The sequence below is a fragment of the Podarcis vaucheri genome (genome assembly GCF_965113315.1).
Source record: "Podarcis vaucheri genome assembly, chromosome: 13".
In the NCBI taxonomy this organism is placed as follows: domain Eukaryota; kingdom Metazoa; phylum Chordata; class Lepidosauria; order Squamata; family Lacertidae; genus Podarcis; species Podarcis vaucheri.
In genome coordinates this window covers 33,640,914-33,668,401 of record NC_138751.1, presented here as the reverse complement: position 1 = coordinate 33,668,401, position 27,488 = coordinate 33,640,914, and the positions used below count along the sequence as shown (strand labels likewise).

The 27,488-nt window shown below is 46.0% G+C and overlaps 1 protein-coding gene and 1 long non-coding RNA gene across 4 annotated transcripts in view; one reads left to right on the top strand and one right to left on the bottom strand.

The window, feature by feature from the left end:
• The window catches only part of TBKBP1 (TBK1 binding protein 1), a 65,537-nt gene extending 47,139 nt beyond the window's left edge, over positions 1-18,398 (bottom strand). For 2 of the 3 annotated variants that reach the window (XR_014213256.1, XM_082197280.1), the window contains exons 1-4: positions 17,909-18,398; positions 4,388-4,668; positions 2,690-2,812; positions 137-241 (exon numbers count right to left, since the gene is read on the bottom strand). Coding sequence is in view for 2 of the 3 variants with exons in the window: in XM_082197280.1 (XP_082053406.1) it covers positions 137-241; positions 2,690-2,812; positions 4,388-4,609 (450 nt within the window). In the remaining variant the exon portion in view is untranslated. Of the gene's footprint in view, positions 1-136; positions 242-2,689; positions 2,813-4,387; positions 4,669-6,029; positions 6,049-17,908 lie in introns of those variants that run through there. The other variant, XM_082197281.1, reaches the window with a different exon arrangement.
• Positions 1-27,488, top strand: part of LOC309517882 — a 255,439-nt gene that overhangs the window by 96,389 nt on the left and 131,562 nt on the right. Inside the window, exon 2 of the long non-coding RNA XR_014213324.1 lies at positions 10,974-11,073. This is a non-coding gene — a long non-coding RNA (uncharacterized lncRNA). The remainder of the gene's footprint in view (positions 1-10,973; positions 11,074-27,488) is intronic.

Below are 27,488 nucleotides of genomic sequence, written 5' to 3'. Positions count from 1 at the left end.
AAAGCTGTGCTGCAAGCCAGAACAGCTACAAAACATGAGCCCCATCTCATTTTACAGACACGTCATGCTAACAGGTACATGCAAAGGAGGCTTACAGCATGCCTTGCATCCGGCCAGAATGCTAAATGAAACCCACCATCTGCCCCAGCTCCGACTCAAGGTCAGTCTTCTCCACACACAGCTTCTCATAGGCTTGGATCATCTCACCCAGCTGTTCTTCCCTCTCCTTGCTTTTCTGCAGCTGGTGGGCGGGGGTGGAGGGGAAGAAAAAAGGCGGAAATCATGGCTCAGCAGCAGCAGCAGCAAGCAACATATGATCCTGGAACTGCCTGATCACTAAGGCTGGAGACAAGGCGACAGCACGCTCATTGCCTTTTTAGATATTCATTACCATCTCCTGCCCCAGATTAAGCTCACGGGTAACCTGGCTCGGATCAGATCTGCACAGACCTGGCCTGCCAGCCCTGGGAATCAATCGTGAAACGAACTTTCTGAGAGCAAGGCTACAATGCACAGAGCTGATAGGCTGGCCCTTGTGTCGATCATAAAGCCACACAGCCTTTCTCAGCGTAGATTTAAGTTTTTTATATGGCTATGGATGGGAGGGGGTGGGTGCCAAACCAACAGCTGAGCTGATAACTGTGTAGGTAGTTGAAAACAAAACAAAGCCGGCAGCCCACCTGAAGCACGAGTCAGAGGGGAAATAAGCCACACTGAATTTAGAGCCAGATACATGTGTCATTTGAGGAGCGTCCATCAAATATGAATGAGCGGTGTGCAACTGCAAGCAATCCTTTTTCAGCCACGTTCCTCCGCCCTTCGTGTAAGTGGCTGAACAAGCCAGGATCCAAAAATTAACCCATTCTGTGCACCTGCAAAACGGCAGGTAATTTGTAGTTTGCAAGCCATTAACCATAGTTTCTGAGTTTGCACATAATGGGAAACTATGGCTAACAGCTGGGTCCTGGTTTGCTCAGTCTCTCATGCAAAAGTGCGGAGGGAGGAAAGCTGCTGCAGAGAATCTCCATGTAGGCAGCTCATGCATATTGTGGCTTATTAAGCAGGGACCTGATCGTGCAAACTAGGCCAGCCTCACCTAGTTTGAAGGTGTGCTTTGAGACATGTGAAACCCTATCTTCCTGCCTGTCCTTTGCTGCTAGGACCTGTTCTGTGCTATGGAACTTCTGGGAGTTGGAACAGTAAAGTGTGTTCTCCCCCCTTTGCCACGAAACTGCAGTGGAATTAAAGAGGTGCATTGGGCAAAGTTTGTCCACTCCTTCCCCCTAAATAGGGAAATATGTAGTGTGAACGACTCACTTCAGCACTGGTTCACACACACTCCAGCAAACTCTTTCTCCGTGAAGCTGCAGAAATAGCAGCACATTTAGGAGCTGTGTGGCCAAGCTACCTGGGACCTGAAGGTTGCTGAGAACTGCCAATTTCAGTTCCCCATTTCCCCCAGTCTTAAGTTCAGTTCTCCACACTGAAAGCAAAGATGAGCCCAATAAAAACAAGTCCTGTGTTGGAACAGGCTTGCTGAAAAAGAAGTGAGTTTTTAGCAAGCATCCAAAACAGTACAGTGAAGGTAGGGACATCAACAGGCAGGAAGTTCCACATGGCAAGTGCTGCCCCACTAAGATAATGTTTCCTTTGGGGTTGGAAGACTTCCTGGGCCGCTGATGTGGGGAGGCAGCCAGTCCCTCCGCACACCAGTGTCAGGAGCTGAAATCAAGCGTAGCTCAGCAAGCAAAGGAAAATCTGGTGTCAGTGGAAACTCTTTATTCCAGAAACCAAAACAGCACAGGCCTAGTGATCCCAGAAGCTCTTCCCAGTAGGTCTTGCTCCAAGAAGGCAGTTGTGAGGACTGAAAGGTCCCTGCCTTCCCACCACACTCTAAGGCTCGTCCTCTCCGGGGGTCTTTCCCAAGTAGCACAACCTCTGCTATGCTCTTTTCACTTCTCTGCGTGTTTTGGGAGAGGGGAGCTGGTCACAACAGGAGTGGGGTAGCAAGCTGGCAAACACAAAAAATGAAAAAGAAAAAACCCTGCCCAAAATTTTGGATCCTTGCATTGGAATAGAGTAATTTCTTTGGAGAGACAGCCATTCCTGAAGTCCTCCCATTTGTGAGAACTTCAGGTGTTATCATCTGGAGAAGATTTTCTCAAACAGGATGCTATCCAGAAGCCTGTCATCAGCTGCTTAGAGCATTATCAATAATAATAATAATAATAATAATAATAATAGTTTTTTTTGTAAGCCTTGCTGAGATGTACGTTTTCCAAGTGTAATGATATTTGCCAGCTGCTTAGAGCATTCTTTAATATGATTCTTGTGCTATTATGGATCTTTGTAAACCTTGCTGAAACGTACACTTGAAATAAAAAGTTGCCTCGTCTTATAAATACATCTTTGTCACTGCTGTATGCCTTTCAGTATTTTCTGTGGCTCTTAATATAGTACTGTGCCCTTGCCTGTGATTTCGTTGGGGTACCAAGCTGGCAAAAGGAATTTAATAACTAAATTTGCAGGCACATGTCCTTGAGCAACGCGCCGCGATCCACAAGGCGATCGTCCCGTATGCCTTACTGTTACAGACAATAACACAAAAAGCCACGAGCCAAGATGGCCAAGTCAAGTGCTTTCGCTCTTTAAAAGCTGCTTTCCAAGTATGTCGGGAAGCCCTGCTCACCTCGCGCTGGAATTGATTCAGCTGCTGCTGGAGGTTGGCTTTCTCGCTTTTCAGAAGAGAAGCCTCCTTGGAGTCATAGGCTGGGAAGATGTGCTCCTCTCCAAACTCGCTAATCAGTGGGAACTGCGGGCCAGGAGCACAAGGGAAAAAAACACCAAGCATTTACTCTCTTAAAAAAAGAAAATGCACTTTGCAGAAATACTGGGGAAAGCAGGCAAAGTGGGGAACAATAATAAGGCAATATGAAGCATTTAATGTAATGTACAGTCATACTTTGGAAGTGGAACAGAATCTGTTCTGGAAGTCCATTCAACTTCCAAAACATTGGAAACCCAAAGCGCAGTTTCTGATTGGCTGCAGGAAGATCCTGCAGCCAATCGGAAGCCATGGAAGCCCCGTCGGACGTTCGGCTTCCAAAAGAACGTTCAAAAACTTCTGGATTTCGATTGTTTGGGAGCAAAAACGTTTGAGAACGAGGCTGTTTGAAAATCAAGGTATGACTGTATAAGTTTTATATAACATGGGTTAGTATTAAAGACAAGGTGACGAGTAGTGGCACAACATTTCGTGGGCCACAGCCCAAACCTCAAGCGCAATAGCAAATTTTAAAATATAAAACCAGCAATTAATTCTATATATATCTATATATAAACACACATAATATTATCTCATTCTCACACTCAGCTTCATGGCTGAGTGGGGATTTGAACCCTGGTCTCCTAGCTTCAAGCCTGACATACTAACCCCTACACCACACTGGTTCTCATTACAGGAGCTGTTAATTTTATTTATTTATTCTATTCCTATCCCACCTTTCCTCCAGTGAACTCGAAGCAGCATGAATGGCCTTCACCCCCTCCAATGTTAAATTTGTTTTAAAATTTTTATGCTGCCTTTCTGCAATTACCTCCCCGCCTCCCAACAATGTACAACAGACCTAAACAATAAAAACAGCAACAGCATTAAAATCAACAGTAAAAACATAAGGAACAACAGCACTACTAAAATAAATGACTCAATATACCAAATTAAAAACAACAACACCTTTTTAAAAAGCATCTTCACAACTACCCTGTGAGATAAAATTTGGCTGAGGGTATGACTGATGCAAGGTCAACTCAGGAATTTTCATGACCAAGGGGGGGATTTGAACCCAGATCTCTCTGGTTGTAATCCAACACTCTAACCACTGTGCCACACTGGCGCCTTGAACAGAAGACTGGTAAAAACAAGTAGGTGATGTACAATAACTATCAAAACCAGCCATAAAGGTGTTGCACCTTTTTTTTAGCAGTAGGAAACCTTTGCATGCCTACTCAGAAGACTTCAGTGGGACTTGCTTCCAGGTACATTGCAGCTTCGAAGTCCTTGATCATCAATTTCAAAGAAAATGCCCATTAAAAAATATTTAAACATGAATTTGAGCAAAGACCAGACTTCCTTTGGCAGGGTATTCTGGAGTTTGAGGGCTGCTATCCGAAAGGCCCTGCTCCCCCTTAGTTCTCCCATTTTGAGCAACAAGAGCAGCACTTCTCTGGAAAATTATAAAGGACTGGGAGCAGAGAAGGCTAATGTAATCTTATTTATTTACTTAAAATATCAGCCACTTGTGCTACCTACTGGGTTTGACCCATCGAAGCATTAACAGATCACCAGGAAACCAAACAGGAGCAAAGGCATCTACAAACTGCCACTCACCTTAATCTCATACATCTTCAGTTTCCGCTTGAGGCTAGCATTCTCCCGCTCCAGCCCTGTCAGGCGGTTCTTGATGTCATCGTAGGCCGTGATGAGAGCAAAGTGGGAGGCAGAACACATCTCGCTGGAGAGGTCGGTGTTGGGGCTGTCCAGCCAGTCATCCTCCTGGACCAAAGCATCTTGGGTAAGGATGCTGATGTCATCTTCAAACATGGAGTCCATGGCACAATCAGGGACAGACAGGCATCTAGCAGGAAACGCCAGGTCCTGGCAAACTCCAGCTATGGGAGATGGCAAGAAACAGGAGTGAGACACAGCACAGCAGGGCTCCTTCTTCTAAGCTTTTTCCTCCCCTTTGTATATAATATAATATAATATAATATAATATAATATAATATAATATAATATAATATAATATAATATAATATAATATAATATAATATAATATAATATAATATAATATAATATAATATAATATAATATAATATAATATAATATAGATTTTGATCAGTTGTCTGCTATGCATCTGTACATCTTTCAAGATATCGCAACCAAATTTCACATGTTGGTTCCTCAGAACAAGGAGCAGGCTTTTGGATACAATTGGAAGCCATTTTGAATCAAGATGGCAGACTGAACCTTTCAAAAATGCACTGATTTCAACCACAGATTTCAAAACAGCACTGATTTGGTGGAAGGGGGCTTAGATTTCCCAAGCAACACCAGGTGCATGGCTGCTAGTAAATTAAATAAAACAAAACAAGGAGGAAACAGAGCTAAGCGCCCTTGGGTTTTAAGAATGGTTTTTGCTTTCCTGGATGGAGATGTGTGTGTGTGTGTGTGTGTGTGTGTGTGTGTGTGTGTGTGTAGCTCAGGATTTTTCATGGCTGGAATGTAGCCTACTACACAAAGGTAGGTCACACCCATGGCTCCACCCCTTTTTGCCTCTGGCCCCACCTACCTTAGGGATGTGGCCCCCAGAAGCTTGCCCCTGTGAAACTGTGGCCCTCAGGTTGGAAAGGATTCCCCGCCCTTCCTTTAGAAGCACCCCAACACCTGATACCCAAGGCAGCCATTTTGCCCCATTTCATGACGCAGCTGCCTCTGTACACTTCCTTATAGAAAGACACACACATACGCCTTCACCGTCTGTTTTGAATGCCTCCCTGCTAAAGTGAAAAGGGAAATCTGTGACATAACCACTGAGTGAGACTTCTCAGCTATCAGACGCTGAGGGAGAAGGTGGATCAATCAACCCAACACACAGATGGCGAGCTCATACAACACAGAACTTAACAGTCATAGCCACAAACTGGGAAAACAAAACACCACGCAGACAGGATTTTTTTTAAAAAAAGAGGAAAAAGCTCTCAACAGCAAAGAAAGGGAAATCTGGTATCAGATTTGGAAAAAGCACCAAACGCAGGAAAAAGGTGGGAGTCCAAATTGTGTTGCAGCAACTTGGACGGCGTAACAGCGCATTTAAGGTGGATGGTGTGGGTGTATTTGTTAGAAAAATGAGGCTGCAGGAAAAAAACAGAAAAGGCTGGGGCATTTTTGCAATGAACGAATGAATGAATCTTCCGCCACGTTTACAAGAACACCCCCTCGTCTGATGAGAAACAAAATCTGGAGTAGTTACCAGCTACCGACTCTGTACTTACTATCAGGCAGATAAGGAAGATAGAAAACAGGTCACCTAACCGTGCTACTGTTTATTTACGATGACTGACAGTTGGCTCTCAAGGATTTCAAACGGGGTCTTTCGCTACCAAGAGATACTGGGGGCTTAACCTGGGACGACTTGTACCACTAAAGGCCAAAATAGAAGCATCTTTGTGTGCAGCTCTACATTCATAGAATCATAGAAATGTCGACTTGGAAGGGACCACAAGGATCATCTAGTGCTAGTCCAACCCCCCCTGAAATGAACGAATCTTTTTGCCCAACATGGGGCTTGAACCCGTGTCCCCGAGATTAACAGTCTCATGCTCTACCAACTGAGCTATCGCACCACATGCATTTTGTGAAAGAGTACTTAAAAAAAAAAATCTCCACAATTTTCTCCACAATGCAATACAGTGGTACCTCAGGTTACATACGCTTCAGGTTACATAAGCTTCAGGTTACAGACTCCGCTAACCCAGAAATATTACCTCGGGTTAAGAACTTTGCTTCAGGATGAGAACAGAAATCGTGCTCTGGCGGCACAGTGGCAGCAGGAGGCCCCATTAGCTAAAGTGGTGCTTCAGGTTAAGAACAGTTTCAGGTTAAGAACGGACCTCCGGAACGAATTAAGTACTTAACCCGAGGTACCACTGTACAAGACAAGCTAACCCACACGAGGAATAATAGAAAGGAAAAAAGAAGCCAAGAGATACGTAAAAGAATACAAGATTCTATCTCACAAGGGTACCTTAACTTTTGTCCCATACAGAAAAAGATGTACCCTCCCAGCTCTCACCTGGGAGCATCCCAGCCTCTCACCCTGGCAGATCTTCCCTTCCCTGTATCTCACACAGTGTCCTTCAAACTGTTCATCATCATCATCATTTATTACTTAAACCCTGCCCATCTGGCCAGGCCTCCCCAGCCACACTGGGCAGCTCCCAACAGGATATTAAAAACCACAATAAAACAGCAAACATTAAAAAACTTCCCTAAACAGGGTTGCCTTCAGATGTCTTCTAAAAGTCAGATAGTTGTTTATTTCCTTGACATCTGGTGGGAGTAAGAAATAATATTAAGAGAAATAATAATAGAATATTGAGAGAGAAAGGTGATGATAACAAAGGAGAAAGTGAAAGACGTGAAAGTGAAATTGTACTTCTTCACACTGCTAAGCAAAATTCACACCCACAAGAGGCAGTGTTGACCATCAACTTGGAAGGCTTTAAAAAAGAGAAATGGAGAAATTCTTGGAAGATAGTGGCTGGGAATCACAGGTGAGAAGAGTGCTTGTTGCACTCAGCTCCCCGCCTTGCAGGCTTCCCATCTTGGTTGGCCACAGGGAGGAAAGGACACTCGCCATTGTCTACACTGCCTGGCAATGGCTCTCTCTGGGTTCAGGAAGGGGTCTCCAGCTGTCTCTACCTGGAGGTACCAGGGACTGAACCCGGAGCCTGTCTCATGTGCTTGACTCTGGAGCTACAGCCCGTCCAAAAATAATAATAATAAATAAAATAGCTGAAAGAGACTCTCCCTTTCCGGAGACATTTTGACAAGGAAGCTTTTGCTGCCTGGAAGCTTTGGGAGTGAGACGGACCATGTATGGTGTTGAAACAACTGAAAGCGGGAGCAGCTCAGGACTCCAGCACAGGGTGGGGGGCGGTCAGAGCTGGCTAAATAGGGAGTTTAACGCAGATTTCTTGGGCAGGGCTCAGTCCACAAATGTTGGCTGTAGCAAGTGCCTCTGAGGATGTGCAGGGGTTCTCATCCGTCACCAGCCAATAAATGAAACCAACTCCTTTCTGAGCCAGAAGCCAGGCAGATGGGTGTCCCCTCTTGGGCTCCGACTGCTGAAGCAGTGGGGCAAGCTGAGGAGGAGGAAAGAGCTGTGGGCTCAATAAGGGGCAGCAGCGAAGGCCTCAAATGCAGCACAGGGTCAAAGCCTAGCGGCTCCAGAATCACATGGCGGAGGAGTCACGTATCCTGTCATCCTGAGAGCCAGTGTGGTGTAGTGGTTAAGAGCGGTAGACTCATAATCTGGTGAACTGGGTTCACGTCTCCGCTCCTCCACATGCAGCTGCTGGGTGACCTTGGGCCAGTCACACTTCTTTGAAGTCTCTCAGCCCCACTCACCTCACAGTGTTTGTTGTGGGGAAGGAAGGGAAAGGAGAATGTTAGCTGCTTTGAGACTCCTTTGGGTAGTGATAAAGTGGTATATCAAATCCAAACTCTTCTTCTTCTGTCATGGCAACTGAAGGCTGGGCTGCCAACTTCCCATTTATTACTGAGTGGCCACACTCACTTCTTGAACGGAATCCGTTCCGGAAGACCATTTGACTTCCAAAACGTTTGGAAACCAAAGCACGGTTTTTGATTGGCTGCAGGAAGCTCCTGCAGCCAATCGGAAGCCGCAGAAGCCCCTTCAGACGTCGGCTTCCAAAAATAGTTCGCAAACAGGAACAGTCCCTCCTGGGTTTGCGGCATTCGGGAGCCAAAACGTACGAGTACCAAGGCGTTCGACAACCAAGGTATGACTGTACTTTAGAAGTTTAGCTTCTCCTGCTAAATTCCTCCATGTCGGACTGGCAGTGGAGGCAGAAGGCTGGTAAAAAGTGGCAATCCGAAACAGAGCGAGGAGGAGAATTTTTTAAAAAGAGAGAAATCCAAAGTCAATTCCAAAACCCACAGGATGGCTGCGTTTTGCTCCCATGTTGTTATCCTAAAGCCTAACCTCTAAGCCTTCCTAAATCGGCATCAGGGCAATTGCTTTTTTAACCGTCTCCCTTGAAAAGTACATAGAGCCAAAGGAGGAAGTTGGGAGAGTGACTCTCTTTCCCACTTCCTCTTTCAGCTCTATGTTTTTTTGGAGGCTTGTACAGGTATTATTGTACAGGTATTTACTTGAATCTAATGTGCCATCAATTTTCAGAACCTCGAAGCCCCCCCCCAAAAAAAGCGTTTGCTGGAGAATGTAAATGTGCCATTGAATCTAATGTGCACCTTAATTTTTGCAACGTCATTTGACCAAAAAAAGGTGAGCATTAGATATGGTAATTCTAGGGATCTGACCTTCACCCAGGTCTCTTGAAAAATCAGTTTTTGTGACCACCTTCTTTCTGTCTCATGGGGATGGAGAGAAATGTCACCCATGTGCTTAAAAAAGTGGGAAACTACTTGGAGTTCCGAATGAACAACATAAAAAATCAAGGCTATGAGTGCTATGTTTGATTAATTCAGTCTACCGCTAACTTCCCTGTAGGAAGGATTCATCTCTTTCTCTCTCGTTTGCTGTGGGTTTTTATTTTATTTTATGTATTTTTGCATTGCTTGAAAACTGCCTTGGATGGGTTTGTATCGCGAAAGGGGGCGTGCAAATAACTTCTTGCACCTCTTTTCAGTATTTCTAAAAGCACCTATATATAGCTGTCCCTACTAGCAAAGTTATTAATCCATTAAAAGGCTGATGGTTTATCAGCCCACTGCGCTCATTATGACTGCATACACACCATACAGTTAAAGAACAAAGCCCCCACCCAAAGGATCCTGGGAACACGAGTTTACCCCCCTGAGCTACAATTCCCAGCACCCTTAACAAGCTACACTACCCAGGATTATTTGGGGGAAGCCAAGCAAGTTGAATGTATGGTGTGTGCATTCAACTTGTGATGATTTGCTATTATGATCATTTTACAAAGTGACGGCAGGGGGAGGAGAGAGACAACTAAGTCCAAGTGACTTGCTCAAGGCTGTCAAACAACTTCCTAGCAAAGATGGGACTTAGATATATTGGCTTCCCTGAGTGCCCTGCATGTCACATGGCCTCCTTGCTGGCATGGGAAAAATCCCATGGGTGGGTGAAGGAACTGTCAGAAGTGTTAAGCAAAACATATCTAAATTAAATCAACGGCCAGCCCAATCGCCTGCCTAACAAGCTGAGTTGATAATAAGGAGATATATTTCCCAGCTAATCCCAGGCAAAGAAAACTGAAATTCAGATAAGCAAAGAGGAATGGGGTGTGGTTTTTTTGAAGGGTTTTCCCCTATATACCATTTCTTGTTGCAGATAATTTATTTCCCTTCTACGTTCCATTTTTTCCCTATTCTCTAACGTGCCTTTTTCTGTTTGGGGAGGGGGGGGTTGGAATTGTGGTTACCAAAAGAATTAGTATTTAAATGCATTCAATTAAATAAAAGCCCACGCACATATATAGAATAGAAATGCATCATTAACAACATAAAAGAGGAACGCCACCCATGCCTGGAAGACCAAACATTAAAAGGGGGAGGGACAAGAACAAGGAACAAAGCAAGGCAAGATGCTGTTCCAAAGTCTTAAATTAGGAAGGAAGGAACCACAGTTCAGGGGTGCTTGAGGAATCTAATGTTTGCAAATCCTGATACAGACTGACCAGATCCACAACTATTGGACTAATGAATAGCTCTGTTCTGAGCTGCACTGTGCACTTTTCCAAATGCTTTGATGCAGTTCTCAGCTAAAAAAAAAAAAGTGTTTAAAAAAAAATACTCATTTTGAGATAAAATCTGCATTTCTAAACATGTTTCAAGGGGTAATGTGTTTTAAAAACGCATATTAAAATGTGATTTTTTTTGTGTGCGGATTATTCCACCCCACCCCACCCACACAAATCAGGCATTAATGTAGAATCAGGGACAAAGCAAATTTATGAGTGAACACATGCAGCAGAGGCACGGGCCAGAAACAGACTAATCTGTCCATTCCCAGGGATAACAGCACCTGCTTACATGCAGAAGGCCCCAACTTCAATCCCCAACACCTCCAGCGAAAACGATCAGGTAGCAGATGATAGAGAAGACTTTTGCTGGAAACCCTGGAAAGCCACTGCCAGAGTTTGTCAGTCGGCAAACACAGTGATACCTCAGGTTACATACGCTTCAGGTTACATACGCTTCAGGTTACAGACTCCGCTAACCCAGAAATAGTGCTTCAGGTTAAGAACTTTGCTTCAGGATGAGAACAGAAATCATGCTCCGACGGTGTGGCAGCAGCAGGAGGCCCCATTAGCTAAAGTGGTGCTTCAGGTTAAGAACAGTGTCAGGTTAAGTACGGACCTCCGGAACGAATTAAGTACTTAACCTGAGGTACCACTGTACCAGGCTAAATAGATAGGCAGTCTGACGTGGTATAAGGCCGTGTTCTACTTTCATAGGTATGTGTGGCAGCACAACATTTTAATTTATTTCATTTTATCTTGGTCCCTTTCTCTCTCTTTCTGTTTTCCTCCTGGGCCATCCAGTGTAGGCCAGTCTTCCATAATCCGGTGCTACAACTACAACTCCCATCCGTCCCAGCCATGGTAGCCATGCTAACTGGGGCTGATGGGAGTTGTAGTGTAAAACATCTGGAGAGTGCAGGTTGGGGGATCAGAGGCCTGAAACCTTGGAAAGCTGCTGCCAGTCAGTGTAGGCAAACTGAGCTAGATAGACAAATAATCTAACCTGCTATAAGGTACCTTTCTTTGTGTGCTCTGTGTGCTCTAGTGGACCTGGGAATGTGACATAAAAAGGTAAAGGTAAAGGTACCCCTGCCCGTACGGGCCAGTCGTGACCGACTCTGGGGTTGTGCGCCCATCTCGCTTAAGAGGCCGGGGGCCAGCACTGTCCAGAGACACTTCCGGGTCACGTGGCCAGTGTGACGAAGCTGCTCTGGCGAGCCAGCACCAGCACAGCACACGGAAACGCCGTTTACCTTCCCGCTATAAAGCGGTACCTATTTATCTACTTGCACTTAAGGGTGCTTTCGAACTGCTAGGTGGGCAGGAGCTGGGACTGAACGACGGGAGCTCACCCCGCCGCGGGGATTCGAACCGCCGACCATACGATTGGCAAGTCCTAGGCGCTGAGGTTTTACCCACAGCGCCACCCGCGTCCCTTGGGAATGTGACATATCGGCACCTATAGGCTGTGAAACCTTTTGGCGTTGTTCTCTCTCTCTCTCTCTCTCCCTAGAATCAGCTCCGCTCCTTCTGCCCAATGCTGTTTCAGCCGCGAAATGGAAAAAGAACGATGGCCAGGGAATTGAAAGCAATTAGGCAAAAATCTTCCTCGTCACAGCCAAGTAACTGGCAGAAGGAAGGAAGAAGCTCTGGTCCCATCAGAAAGGAACACAGCCAGAAGGGACACTGTTTTCTAAGAGCAGCTGGTACACAGTGTTACCTAAAATCACTGAGCTGGGAAGGATTCCATGGGGCCACGTAGACCAGCCCCTAATCCTGGCCCAGACAGGATGTCCTGTACCCAAGAATCTGGCAGGGTAAAATTCTGGACCAAGGAAAGCTGGATTCTGAAGCCTTGAATAAAAGTTCACGAAACAGAATGTCTGCATTACATTTGCACAGTTCCTCATAATTTATTCTGCTTCTACTTATCAGGGTGGGCAGAGGAACCCAGGAAGTTGTATGATACAGAGTCAGACCAGCGGACTATGTAAACTCAGTACTATTTACCCGGACGGGTCATGGCTTTCCAGGGTTCAAGAGCAGTTACTTTTCCCAGACTGAAAGAGCTGTAATGGTCACTGAACAACACCCGATTCGTATGTATACGCACAGTATATCTATCTATGTACTACGTTCTCTAAGCTTTCTTCATATTCTTTCTATTGACAGTCACACAGTCACAAGATCTAGAAACTTCACATTTTCACAATGAGAGAAAAAGATGAAGAAGAAGAAGAAGAAGAAGAAGAAGAAGAAGAAGAAGAAGAAGACGACAACCTTCTCAGAATGCTACATTTTGCAGTCAGTATCCTGCACGATAATGGACGCAGGTGGCACTGTGGGTTAAACCACAGAGCCTAGGACTTGCCGATCAGAAGGTCAGCGGTTCGAATCCTTGCAATGGGGTGAGCTCCCGTTGCTCGGTCCCTGCTCCTGCCAACCTAGCAGTTCGAAAGCACCTCAAAGTGCAAGTAGATAAATAGGTACCGCTCCCGCAGGAAGGTAAATGGCATTTCCGTGCACTGCTCTGGTTTTGCCAGAAGCGGCTTAGTCATGCTGGCCACATGACCCAGAAGCTGTATGCCGGCTCCCTCGGCCAATAAAGCGAGATGAGCGCCGCAACCCCAGAGTCGGTCACGACTGGACCTAATGGTCAGGGGTCCCCTTACCTTTTTATCCTGCACGATGTGAAGGAAGAAACCACACAGACCTGTCCATGCTTGCTTTCTCTTCATGTGTTATGCACACAAAAAATGCACTTGGTGCTATACATAAAAGATATGCAAGAAATGTGCTTGTACTACACACAAGTACACATGCCAAGGGAGTCTTGGATTGGCCAGAGCTGTCCACAAACAGACATCCCAAATATGCATTTGCTGCTGCATAACGTATGAAGTTCTATAACGGTTGGGGTAGCTGCCGAGAATTCCTCTTCCGTATGCCATTGTAGATTCGGTGCACAGATGGCACAGCCCAAAGGTCGGGTTTGAAGATCAGGCCAGGCCAGAGGAGACCGCCTGGAAGCACGCAAGGCAGCTGCCTCTTTTCATGAACCAGCTCAGATGCTTAAAACTTTCCTACACAGAGGACTGCTATTCTGCTCTGCTTCATCCTGTCGCTTTTTTCTGATAGCAAATTCCTTTCACCACCACCCCTCATGCCAGCCAACTGCAAGGGATCCATAATGGGGCCATTGATAAACAATAGGAAGGTTATCAAGGCGTTTGGGGGAACCACAAGCGTAGCCCAAAGAAAAATGCCCTCAAGAAGGCTACACAACAAAGAGCCTAATGAGGACTGGGAATACTCTGTGTAACCAAGAAGAGCCATGGAATGATGAATGCCGACTTGAAATGGAAAAACAGAACATTGAAAAGGGAAGGGAAAGAGGGGGACTGGGCTGCTTGAGTCTATTACAGCTTCGCATGCTGGAACAGAGGAGGGCAGGGCAGGGCTGGCTGGCGCCCAGGACAAGAGACACAAGCTTTTGTTGCAGATCCCACTAGTAGCCACTAAGTGGGAAGATGTTCAAGAGGATTTCATGTTAAAACCATAAATGCTCCATTTCTCCTATGTGACCATGATCAACGAGGTGAAAACAATGCGTGCAGGGGAAAGAACACTGCACTTAATTTTTTTTTAAAAAATCCAGCACAGCACTGCCGTAGAAGGTTGCCTCTTAAACATGGGAAAGAACCACTAAAGCAAACACTTTTTCACCCTTCAAAATGTGCCAGATGAACTCAAGCATATTACACTGATCCTGGTCCGACTGCACTGGCTACCAATTAGTCTCTGGACCCAATTCAAAGTACTGGTTTTGACCTATAAATGCTTAAATGGCTCAGGACCGCAGTACCTCAAGACCCGGCTCTTTCCATATGAACCTACTCAGCTATGAGTGATTGTTGAAGAAGACGACCCAGACCCTGAGACCATCTTCTGAGGCCCTTCTTCATGTGCCTCCTCCTCGAGAGGTCTGGAGGGTGGCAACATGAGAACGGGCCTTCTCTGCAGTGGCTCCTCATCTGTGGAATTCTCTCCCCAGGGAACTTTGCCTGACGCATTCATTATATACACCTTTAGGCACCAAGCAAAAATGTTCCTTTTTAACCAGGCCTTTGGTTGATTTGATTGACATCCTATGCCCTTTTAAAATGTTGGGTGTGGGTTTTTTTTTGGGGGGGGGGTGTTATTGGGTTGTGGTTGTTGTTATTTTGATTATGTATTTTGAGTTTTTCTATTTTGATTTTATTTTGTGAACTGCCCTGAGACCTCTGGGCATAGGGTGGTATATAAATTCAATAAATAATTAATAATAATAATAATAATAATAATAATAATAATAATAATAATAATAAAATAAATAATAATAATAATAAATAATAAATAATAATAATTGGGGACAATGTGAAAATGCTCCAGAGATCCCACTAGTTGCCTCAGACCACAGCTGGGGCAGGCAATGAATGTTTAAGAATTCATTCAAATATAAGACAGAAAAAATGAAAATGTTGAAAGTTTAGGAGGCAGTTATGCCTCCCTCTAGGGACGCGTGTGGCGCTGTGGGTTAAACCACAAAGCCTAGGACTTGCTGATCAGAAGGTCGGCGGTTCGAATCCCCGCGACAGGTTGAGCTCCCATTGCTCGGTCCCAGCTCCTGCCCACCTAGCAGTTCGAAAGCACGTCAAAGCACAAGTAGATAAATAGGTACCGCTCCGACGGGAAGGTAAATGGCATTTCCATGCGCTGCTCTGGTTTGCCAGAAGTGGCTTAGTCATGCTGGCCACATGACCTGGAAGCTGTACGCCGGCTCCCTCGGCCAATAAAGCAAGATGAGCGCCGCAACCCCAGAGTCGGTCACGACTGGACCTAATGGTCAGGGGTCCCTTTACCTTTTTATGCCTCCCTCTGACTGCTCATGCATGGAGGGCCTACCATGAGCCCTCTGCACATGTGCAAAGGCATTCTCATCTATTACTTTACATGTTGCACAGACCCAGCACTGAAAAGATAATCCAGAGGATTGTATTGCGTAGATCCCATTCATTTCAATGGGGGGTGGCTGCATTGGAGAAATTCCCAGCAGATTGTGCCCTGTCAGATCACCGCTTAAGAGCAACAGAGTAGGAAACATAATTTAGCACCACTATTTATTAAAGGCTACACCCTTTTATTTGTTAAATTTGCATCCTGCCTTCCCACCCAGGGAAGGATATAACTAAGGTCACATCTTGAGATTGGGGCACTGGCATTAAACCCTTGCAAGGCACCATGGTGTGGGTGAAAGGGATCGCAGAAGTCTGATGTTTAGGGAGCGGGGTGGCGGGGAATGGGAGAACACAGGGATGAAGGATTCAGAGACAGAACACTCACTCCTCAAGCACACCAGCTCAGTCCTCCCACCTTTTCTGTTACAAGGCAATATTACCAATGCTCAACAATACATATGATTAAGGAACAGATGCAAAACCACAGGAAAACAACAGAGGGGCCTGTTTATCGCAGACCCAGCAGGATGGTTGGCTGGGGCAAAGTTCCATCATCCTCAATACCTAGGGACAAGCAGTGGCTACTCACCGGTGGGGCATATGTACTCTGCATGTACTCAGAGGCATTCTTCTCTGCTATTATTGCTTCATAAATCAAATTCCAAAGGGTGAGCCCCAAACTCAGCCTTGCACAATTTGATTAGGCAGAGGTAGAGAATATGCTTAGGGTCAATATTTTTTTAAAAAATGGAAGAACTGAAATAAGTTCCTGGGAATGGGGTGAATCAGCAGGATAGGGAAAAAATGGAAGCAACCAAACAGGAAATTCACCATGCAATTGAATGGATTTTTTGTGGGGGGGGGGAGAGTAGCAGGCTCCCTGAAGTCCAATGGGACTGATATAGTGCTACAGATCTCTGGGACAAGGAGAATAGCAAGCAATTAGATAAGAAAGGAGCAAGTCTAGGGTAAGGGAATCAAAATACAGTTTATGGGACACAGCGGGATAGTAACCAGCATACAGCATGGGTGCGGGGAGTCACAGGGAATGCAATTTGATTTGAATGGTGGGGAGAGAGGAAGAAAAAACATACCCAGGGATGGAAAGTAGGGGCAGGTGAATGGAGGAGGCCCTGACCCAGGGCGGTATGCACAGCTGAGCAGCGAAGGAAATGAAAACAGCTGTCCAGCAAATACAATGTGAATGTGGGAGCCTAATTCCTAATTCTTGGTAGAAGATTAGGGCAGCCAAGGGGGGCACAGAGGCCAGGATGCAGTTAGGATATGGTGCAGCACAGATCCCAGGAGCAGGAAATGCAAATGAAGTCAGGATAGAAGGTAAGGAGTGTCAGGGAAAAGGGCTGTAGCTCAGTGGAAGAGGATCTATCTGCCTTGCACGCAGAAGGTCCCAGGTTCAATCCTGCCCGTCAGTGTAGACAACACTGACTTAGTATAAGGCAGCTTCCTATTAAAGGGAGCGGGTGCAGTTTATCAGGGGGACACTAAGCAACCGGAACAGGGCTTGGCCAGGTGGGGTAAACCAGCTGGGAAGAAAACCCAGAGTGGGGACAATGTGGAACTGGGCCAGGGGGCAGCATGCAACCCTCCCCTGGGTCCCTTCCAACTTGCAAATCTATGATTCCCGGTGGAAAACGGGGGTTGAGGGAGAGCAGCACCTGGCCTGCAGTTAGACGAGGAGAAGGGGGAAAGGGTGGGCTTGATGGGGGGCGGGAAGTAGAATGCTAAGTTAAGGGGAGAGCAGGCACTAGGGGACGATGGGGCGGTTGGTCAGCAGATCTGAGGAATAGCTAAGAGTGGGGGGAGCAGAGCTGCAAGGGGTCAGCATGCAAGCGAAGCAGATAGGGAGGTGGGGGGAGATCAAAAGGGGCAGATCTAGGGCACGGAGTGCTGGGAGCTCGCCATACAGTTAGATGCGGGAGGGGGGGGGGGTTCAAGCATCGCACAAATAACTGGGATGGAGCGAGCCTTGGCTCCAGGAAGGCGATCTCGTCTGTTTAAGGAAGGAAGCGCCTCCGCCGGCCAGGCGCTGGGCCGAGGCCCCGGAGCCCCCAGCTGAGCGGGCTGTCCTGCGATGCCCCCACCCCAGAGTTAGGGGAGGGGGACCTTCTCCCCTCTCTCCCGGGAACAGCCTCGTCATCATCATCATCCTCTCCCCCCAGGAGGACGCAGCGGTGGGAGAGCGCGTTGGTGGGGAGGCACCACCACCTGGCTGCCCCCACGGATGCTCTCCCCTCCGCCCCTTATGCAACCACCTCCCCCCGCCCTCCCCCCTCTTCCTCCCTCCCCCCCAACACCCCCCTCCCCCGGTTATTCTTGCAGGGAGGCGGCGAGGTTAAGGGTGTGGGGAGGGTTGGACTTACATCACCTCCCCGCTTGATGGGGAAAGATCCTCCATCCTCAGCTGTAGAAGTGGGTGCTTGCTGGGGGGAGCGGGGAGGCTCTCTTCAGGGGCTTCCTCCCCTCTCTTTGGTGGCTCTCTCTCTCTCCCCCTCCTCGAGATCCAGCCGATCTCTCTCTCTCTCTTTCTCTCCCCCTCCCCCAGGGCTCACGCCACGAAGTGTGCCATCATCATCAGGCTGGCAGAACCGCCACGCGTCCCACGTGGTGGCTTCACCTTCTGTGGCCTAAGGATGGTCCGCCACACCTCCCCGTTGCCCAAAGAAAACGGTGATCACATTTCTGGAAGGAGGAGGAAATGTTTTGAAATCTCATTCCTGGCTGGCCTGGTATAGCCTCTTGCCTCGCACTCGCTTCCCTTGGTTTTGCAGCTCCTGTTTCCTGCTCCCGAGCACACACACACACACCCCAGAAGCAGGAAACAGTCACAGTGCAAAAGAGGTACCTCTTTTTTTTTAATTTAAAGAGAACCTGCAATAACAATATCCTCCTCCGCCTTCTCTCCCATCCTCCGAATCGAACTGATCGCACAGCACAAACGAAACAAACAAAGCCAAGTTTAGGCAAGGGGCCGGGGTCGTTTTTTTCTATGGTGACCATTCAATTTCAGGTTTCAAACCAGTGGTTACTTTTTGCAGTGAGAGGCGAGGAAGCTCAGCCTTGCCGGGAGGACCTTGCTGTGACTTAGGGGCTTTGTTCCATCTCACTCTTTAACACCCCCCCCCAAATAGCCCAGCCCTTTCCCAGTATCCCCAACTCTAGATGCTGGGGCGGAAAACAAAGGCGAAAGCAAGGGATTTACGGTACTTCCAATTCATCAGTTGCAGAGGTAAAAGCATCCTTCAAAGTCACATTTGAAAAACAACGTTTGAAGGTGTAAATTTTCTTTAAGATAAGGAAGAATGTCCCAATGCCAAAAAGCCAATTAAAATCCTGAAAAAAATGCCTCATTTTGGATGCATGAACAATTTACATTTGTCTTCAGTTCCCATTATAATTTTAAAACACACACACAATGTCCAATAAAAACGTACTGAAGGCAGAGAAAATATTAATGGATGCTGTTAAAAAATTATAGCCTATTATCAGATATGGTTCAGGGGTGAAGATCATCACTTTAAAGTTCCATGACATAATATTATTGGGCAAGTCGTATCCATTTCAGAGGTGGAAGGTTATTTTGGAAGCAATAGATATACTTCACATTGAAATCTGAAAGAAGACTTCCACAAAATCATCTGTATGCGGCATTTGATGCCACAAAGATTAAACAGAATTTCTAAAGTATGTGAGTAATTTATTGTAAAGCTAGAAGCCTTCGTGACATACAACGTATAAAATATACATTATGTTCAATCATGATGAATTAACATCAAATGCCTGGAAAGGCGGGGCAGAGAAACAGCATTTGGATATTTTTATTACCACTAACACCTGCTACATTCCTTTCCCACCAAAATCCTAACTTTAACTGCTAAAACACCAAACCTGTAACATATTGAAATGTGGGAAGCATTGTGTGCTTCAAAATTCATAGTTGGGAGCAAGCCAAATCTCATGAAATAGTGAGCAAGCTTCCAACTTCACTCTTCGTCAGGCTGGATGTTAGACAAAGCAGGTGGCAGGAGGAAGAGGAATAATAATAATAATAATAATAATAATAATAATAATGGTGTGAATGTTGCAGCTATGAGGTCTGCATTTATTTTAGTCATAGCAGTCTCAAAAAGGAGATTGCAGGTCAGGTCATTGCTGGGATTTGAGAATAACAAAACAGTGGTTGGTCCCCATGTTTAAATAGGGTTGCCGTATTTCAAACAGTGAAAATCCAGACAGAAAAGTTGTTGAGCTATTTTTATGGAAAATCAGCAAAAACGACACTGCTGACACGGGGTTGCCATACATCCAGATTTTCCTGAACATTTTCCCAATTTCCGCCCAGCTACTGCTACCAACTACAGTATTCTGGATATGTCCGGAAAATTCGGATGTATGGCAAACCTTGAAAAAGGACAAAGCACAGCTGTTACCCAGGCTTGTCTCATGCCTTAAAGCAGAATGTGTAGGTTCCTACTTAGGCAGACAACAGCAGTAAAAAGAAGCAAGGCACTCTACCTACGTATTAGCAAAGTCAGAGGTCCATTTTGCAGGGATCCTTTGGCCCTGCAGATGTTGCTGAACCACAATTCCCGTCAGCCCCAGCCAGCATGGCTAATGGCCCGGGGTGAAAGCAGTTGTAGTTCAGCAACCTCTGCAGGGCCTAAGGTTCCTCATATGTGGCGTATCAGGTAAGAAAAAGCCAAATTGGATAGTATTGTTAACTAGTAGTTCGGGTGGTAGAAAATAAATTCCTTTCGACTGTAGATTCCATCCCAGCTCCAACATCCAACCTAATTTTTGCCCTTTAAGGATTCCTCGTCCTCCTACCCCACTTTGTGTAGCATCTAGCCTGATGAAGAGAACTGAAGAACCCAAAAGCTTGCCCCCTATTTTGTAACATTTTGTTGTTTTTTTTGTGAATTGCATTTTATTAATTTTCAAAAGCTTACAAGGACAATTGTGATACCGAGTTTTGTTGATTTTAATAAAAGTGTTCCCCAGCTGCAGAGTTTGGATTTTCCTTATGGGTCACAACATGGAGGTTTCATTTTTTATGTGAACTTGCAAGTGGGGTCTGGCTCACAGAAGACTCTTCGAAGCTTTTGTTCCTGGCTTCCTCCTGAAATTTGTCGCTGTTTGTGCAGTTGTGAAACCCCTTGTGTCAGGGACATGGAGCTAGCCTGGTTCAAATCCATGCCTGGTGTTATGTACTGAAGTTCTCACCCTGGGCCAGCAGGGGGATACTGTAGATAGTAATGCAAATGAAGGATCAAAAGTGACGTTCAGTGATTGGATAGTTTGTATGCAAATGAAGGATCGAAAGTGATGTTCAATGATTGAATAGTTTTAGAAAGCTGTTACAGTAACAAGGTACTGGAGCTCTATATAAGCAGGCTGACTGAGGCCTTCAGTTCAGTTCTGTTCCAGCTTAGAAATAAAGAGCTGCTTTGGAAGAATCGCTGTGTCGTCTGATATGTTCACCCACAACTTAACACCTGGCTACAGGGGCCTTGCACAATTCACAACCTCTCACCTCTGCCCACTCCACCGCAAGCTCATACGCTTACAAGCTTATATTGCCCTCATAAGGACTAGAAATTGTCTTTAAGGGGGGGGCACAATGAGACTGGCAGGATGCCGAATTTACTTTCCAGTTCTGTACTTCTGGGGTGCCCTTAACGATAAGAAAAGAAGGGGAAATTAAATTGAAATTGAAAGAAAAAGGTGGAAAGTTTGAATACCATCCAGGATATAACTCTGGTCAATGTGATCCTGGGTAAAATGCTCATGAAATGGCTCAAGGCCTTTTGGGACATGAAACACGTATAATGAAATTTTTTAAAGGCCAGAATCTTTCCTGCTGAGGATATTAGACAGCGAAATTCCAAATAAAGCCTCAACTGTGTTTACGCATGTAACTACAGCGGCAAGGATTCTCTATGCACAGAAATGGAAGGATGAAAGAACCCCCTTGAAGGATGGTTGATGAAAATCTTGGAATATGCAGAGATGGCAAAACCAACGGCACTGATTAGAGCAGTGTTTCCCAACCTTTTTTGGGCAACGGCACACCTGTTTAATGAAAAAAATCTCGCAGCACACCACCATTAAAGCCCCGCCCCGTGACGTCAGCGCGCAGCGTCACGCCGGGAGGGACGCACGAAAGTGAAAGTTTTTTCCCTCCCCCTTGCCGGGGAACCTCCAAGCTTTGGGGGTGGGAGGAGGCAGCAGAGCGAGGGACTGAGGGACGGCGGCAACTGAGGCGGCGGCGGCTGTTGTGGTGGTGGCGGCGATAGCGGGCGGAGGAGGGGGCGGCGACGGGGCTTGAGGAGCCGTCGCCGGGAGTTGCTGCTGCTGTTGTTGCTGCTGCTGCCCGGACATGCCGGCCTCCTCCTCCTCCGCTGTCTCGCGCTCCTCCCTTTTGCACGCGCTGCCCCGCCGCTCGGCACCACCACCGCGGAGCCGCCCCCGGCTCGACGCGGATCCTCGCCGCCGCCGCCTCTCACCGACTCACCCGCCTCCCTCCCATGGCACACCAGCCAGCGTCTCACGGCACAGTAGTGTGCCGCGGAACACCGGTTGGGAAACACTGGATTAGAGACACAAATTTAGAATCCTTTAAGGAGGACTGGAAATACTTTATAGTCTTATTTAAAAAGTTATTTTCCATATGCAAAGACCAAAGCGGGGTTTGAAGTGTAAGAAACTAGCAGAACATAAATGCAACAGAAAAACAACAGAACTTTAAAACGCAATTGTATGTAATTTGGGTTATAAACATTGGTGTTGGGTTAGCAGGAAGTCACTAGGTTTGTTGAATTGCAACAGAACTGTTGAACAACAAAATGTGACTTTTAATCTGGAAAAAGAATGAAATATTTTCTGTATATAGGAACTTTTAGACCCTTGATCTACCTCCCACACTACTTGGAAGGTGGAAAGCACACAAGACTCTTTTGTCATTTTATAACTTGGGCCCAGTGGCGGACATTAAAACTCTTCAATCTTTCATGCATCCAAAATCTCTCAGGGGGTAGGGTGTGTATATGTGTGTGTGTAACCAGTGTCCTTGTCATTTGCCGTCACCTTCAGGTGCCACTCATTTCACACTGGCATCTTGCCAAAACATTCAAAGTCTGTCATGGTTTCACCCACCTGTGTGCTGTTGAACTTCCGCACCTCTTAATTAGGTTTATTTTTCTCCTCTGTATCATTCAGCCCAGCTGCCAAGGTCTTCACATTGACGGTCACTTTGCTTCAATAAAAGTTCCAAGCAACTTCCACATTGCTAGACTTTTCCTCTGCTGTTGGGGCTATTACAGTTTATAAAATTTCTATCCTGCCCTCCCTTCTCAAAGGAACCCAGGGTGGCAAACACCAAAATGATGAAGCAATACAATTCGAAACAAAACATATTTGTAAAAAAACAAACCCCACCCTGCTATCTATTTTAGTTTGTCATAGGTGCTCTGGTGTTTACTGAATTCAATGGGTAGGAAATCAGACGATTAATAATAGTAGTAGTAATGCCATTTCATAACCTCCAACATTCTCCTCAACATTTCTCTGATGAAAGTAGGGACGTCATGAGGAAAAGCAGGATCAAATCGTAAAGTGGGATGGCTTCTGTAAATCCGGGACTATCCCTGGAAAACAGACCGTCCCTCTGTTTGGCTCAAAATACAAAGAACAATAAACCTAAACATGTGTAAGTCCACAACTGAAACTGTGCAAGGCAGCCATAAATGTGTCCCAACATGGCGTTTTATGATCAGAGGGAGCACAAACAACCACACCCTAGGCCAGCCCCAACCTCTCTCACCACCAAAAGAACACAAGTGAACAGCAGAGAACCGGCACGAGTAACGCTGACACCAAACCCTACATACATTAAGCAAAATAGAAACCTCGCCACCCGACCCCACCCATCTTCCCCCCTCCACCCCTTTTCTTCCTAATGTCTCAACAAATGAAACTGATTTGTAAAAATGTTACATGGGAAAAATACAAGAGACATTACACATACTTCTGTGATGATCAGAGGGAGAGTACCACTGCTGTGGTACCACTGCTGTGGATGGCAAGGAGGGTATGAATATGAGGCCGGCAATATTTCACCTTAAGAACTCCTTCTGTGATGAGACCAGGCATTCCCCTGTCCTGGTTGCGGTCAGGCAGAATTTGAAAGCGGTGTTATCTGTCCAGGCCTCTGAATGGGGTTCAAAGGTTCATTTAGGCCAAGAAATGCCAACATGACTTTGTGTCTAGGCCACCCACTCACCCATTTTAGTGCTTTTTGTGAGGGTGGTTCCCTTTTTTCTCTTTCCTGCTTCCTCTTTCAGCTCTTATGTTCTTTCCAACAATGGGATTCGTTGTACAGTGGTACCTCTGGTTAAAGATGCTTCAGGTTACAGACTCCACTAACCCAGAAATAGTACCTGGGGTTAAGAACTTTGCTTCAGGATGAGAACAGAAATCGTGTGGCGGTGGTGCGGCGGCAGCGGGAGGCCCCATTAGCTAAAGTAGTACCTCAGGTTAAGAACAGTTTCAGGTTAAGAACGGACCTGCAGAACGAATTAAGTTTTTAACCTGAGGTACCACTGTAGTGGATCTGATTCTTAGCCAGCTCCCCTGGAAAAGTGACGCGTGTCTGTGAGTGCATGGTTCTCTCTTGGTGGGTGACACACACAGCATTCTCAAAACCCAAATGTGCCTTTGAAACCACCACCAAGACGATTTACACATAAAATAATTAAAAACAGCAAAAAACACAAAAACACACATGTAAAACAATGCTAAAACTCTTTAACAAATGGACACTCATGGAAAACACCCAGTTGTCCAGATGCCAACTACTTGGGGGGGGTGTCTCGTAAGGGATGTGGGTGGTGCTTTGGTCTAAACCACTGAGCCTCTTGACCTTGCTGATCAGAAGCTTGGCGGTTCGAATCTCCGCAACAGGGTGAGCTCGTTTCTCTGTCCCAGCTCCTGCCAACCTAGCAGTTCAAAAGCACGCCAGTGCAAGTAGATAAATAGGTACCGCTGCGGCGGGAAGGTAAATGGTGTTTCCGTGCCCTCTGGTTTCCGTCACAGTATCCTGTTGTGCCAGAAGCGGTTTAGTCATGTTGGCCACACGGCCTGGAAAGCTGTCTGTGGACAAGTGCTGGCTCCCTCGGCCTGAAAGCGAGATGAGCGCCGCAACCCCGTAGTCGCCTTTGACTGGACTTAACTGTCCAGGGGTCCTTTACCTTTACCTTGAGTGTCTCATAACTTGTTTATCTTACTTCAGTACTGCTGATGGGATAACACCTGAGGCAGACGACCAGATTAGGGAGCCCAGGACAGGGAGACCCAATCTGGGACAAGACTGCTCAAGGGAAATAGTCAGAGAGGCTCATATCACCCCCTACCCCAAGCATCTGCTGTCTGAAGCATGTGCCATAGTCTGCCTGATAGAAGAGCCTGGCTGGCTAGCCTTGCCATGTCTTAGCACCAGATAACGTGTCAGGCTTTAGCTCTGAAAGATAACACCACAAGAGGAATGGCCCATCTAGTCCGCCATCTTGTTCCCACAATGGCCAACAAGATGCCTGTGAGACATCCACAAGCAAGACCAGAGCGTTCTCCCCTGGTATTAAGAAGAATTGCTGCCTCTGACAATGTGGAGGCAGAGCAGAGCCATTGCAGCTGGTTGAGTTGAAAGAGACCCTGAGAGTCATCTAGTTCCAATACCTGCAATGCACGAAACTTTTGTCCAATGTGAGACTTGAAACCACAACCCTGAGAGTAAGAGTCTTATGCTCTACCGCCTATTTAAGGGTTTGGTATTGAAAGCTAGATAATTTTTAGACCCTGGACTTAATGGCCTTTGGACAGCCATGTGTATTAATTCGGTTGCGAAGCACAAAAATGAATATTCCTCTTCTCCCTGCTCCACCCCACTAATTCATCATTTATACCATGGCTTTTACAGCCCATACGTTAAGAGCAAAGCCCCACAATTCGCTGTCCTGATTAATAAATAAATAAAAGAGTAATACTCTTGAGCATGTACAGTTTTGGAATTTAAATTCATTCAAAACCTGGCAGCATCAGCGCTATGACAATGAAACGGAATTTGCTACTGCTGCCCTGCTGAGAAATACACTTCGCTTGGGAATAAGCATCATTGTGTTGCAGAGAAGGGAAATATACTTTCTGAGTAAAATAAATAAAATGAGCATCTGAGTGCATGCCCAGCTAGTCACTCCCAGAATGAATATATATATATATATATATATATATATATATATATATATATATATATATATATATATATATATCTCCATGCCAGCCCAGTTGCTGATTCAGGTATTGCCACCATAGTTAGCCAATCTCTTGGTAGTCATGGGGGTGAAGAAGAAGAGGAGTTTGGATTTGATATCCCGCTTTATCACTACCCTAAGGAGTCTCAAAGCGGCTAACATTCTCCTTTCTTTTCCTCCCCCACAACAAACATTCTGTGAGGTAAGTGGGGCTGAGAGACTTCAGAGAAGTGTGACTAGCCCAAGGTCACCCAGCAGCTGCATGTGGAGGAGCAGGGAATCGAACCCGGTTCACCAGATTACAAGTCCACCGCTCTTAACCACTACACCACACTGGCCGCTCTACCACACACCACCACACTGGGTGGGGCGGGTTGTAAGGCCTGGGGCTCTGAGCCTTCAAGCCTAGCCCCAGCCATACCACTGACGGAAAAGGATATTTATTCAAGCTCTTAACCCAAGGTCTGGCACAGCAGATCACCTGAGATGGTTCATGCAAGCATGTCAAGCCTTTGTGCTATAGGGACTAGCAGAAACAGGAGCAGCAACCAACCTGAAACATCCTCATGAAACCCTCAAATCAAGGGATGGGGAAACCTGTAGCCCTACCAGATGCTGATGGGCTCTGACTCCCATCAGCCCCACCCAGCATGGCCAATCGCCGGGGATGATGGGAGTTGTAGTGCAGCAACAGGAAAAGGGCAACAGGTTCACCATGCCTGCCCAGAATGGCAAACGATTGGAACGAGAGGACAAGCAGAATAGTCCGCAACCCAGAATTCCATATGACTTAGGTTCCTGCTTCTGAAGTGTAGCCTCACATCCCACGTTCTAGAATGATGCATCAAATAAAAGAAAGAATATGAGGAGGAGGAGGTGTAAAAGGAGACAGATATTTTAAGGATAGCTAGAGCAGACAACTTTTTGAATTAACAATTGCAAAAATAGTATACCCAGGATTAAGTTTGGATTTGTAGAATTCAGTTTTCCAGATTGTTAAGCGTTTCGTTGCGTTTTGGTAAGGAAAGTCAGGCACCTTGTATTGACCTCTGCATCTGTTGTATTTTCAAGGAAACTAGCAATTTTAACACAAACAAGCAGAAGGAGGGGGTGGGAAAATCCCTTTGGCGGCCAGGGTTTAATTTATTATTATTATTATTATTATTATTATTATTATTATTATTAATTTATTGCTGACAAATAGCTCTATAGAAGTGAGAACGGAAAGGAAGAAGAGACAGGCATTATTTTTCAGGATTTCTTTTCTAGGTTTTACCAATTTGCTGTGGAATACTTTGAAGTACAAATGAGGGCTCTTGATCCTCTCTGATGTTAAAGCTGATGGAAAGGAAGCAAAAAAATAGAAATGAAATGAAATGAAACGAACAAAGCAACCACACACACACACACACAGAGAGAGCACATTTCTCCAGCCTGCCTGGTTTTATTGTGTGGGGCTAGACAAGTGATTCAGAAGCGGGGAAAACACGACATCTGGAGCTATAAGGAGAACATCCTAGTTCTCACTGCGGTGGCAAAGCTGTATCTGGGTTGTACCACTTCAGACTGCAGGTAGGAGAATCACATGTTTCAATGTCCCTGCATATAGAAAATGAAAAACTAGCGCATTAGGGAGGCA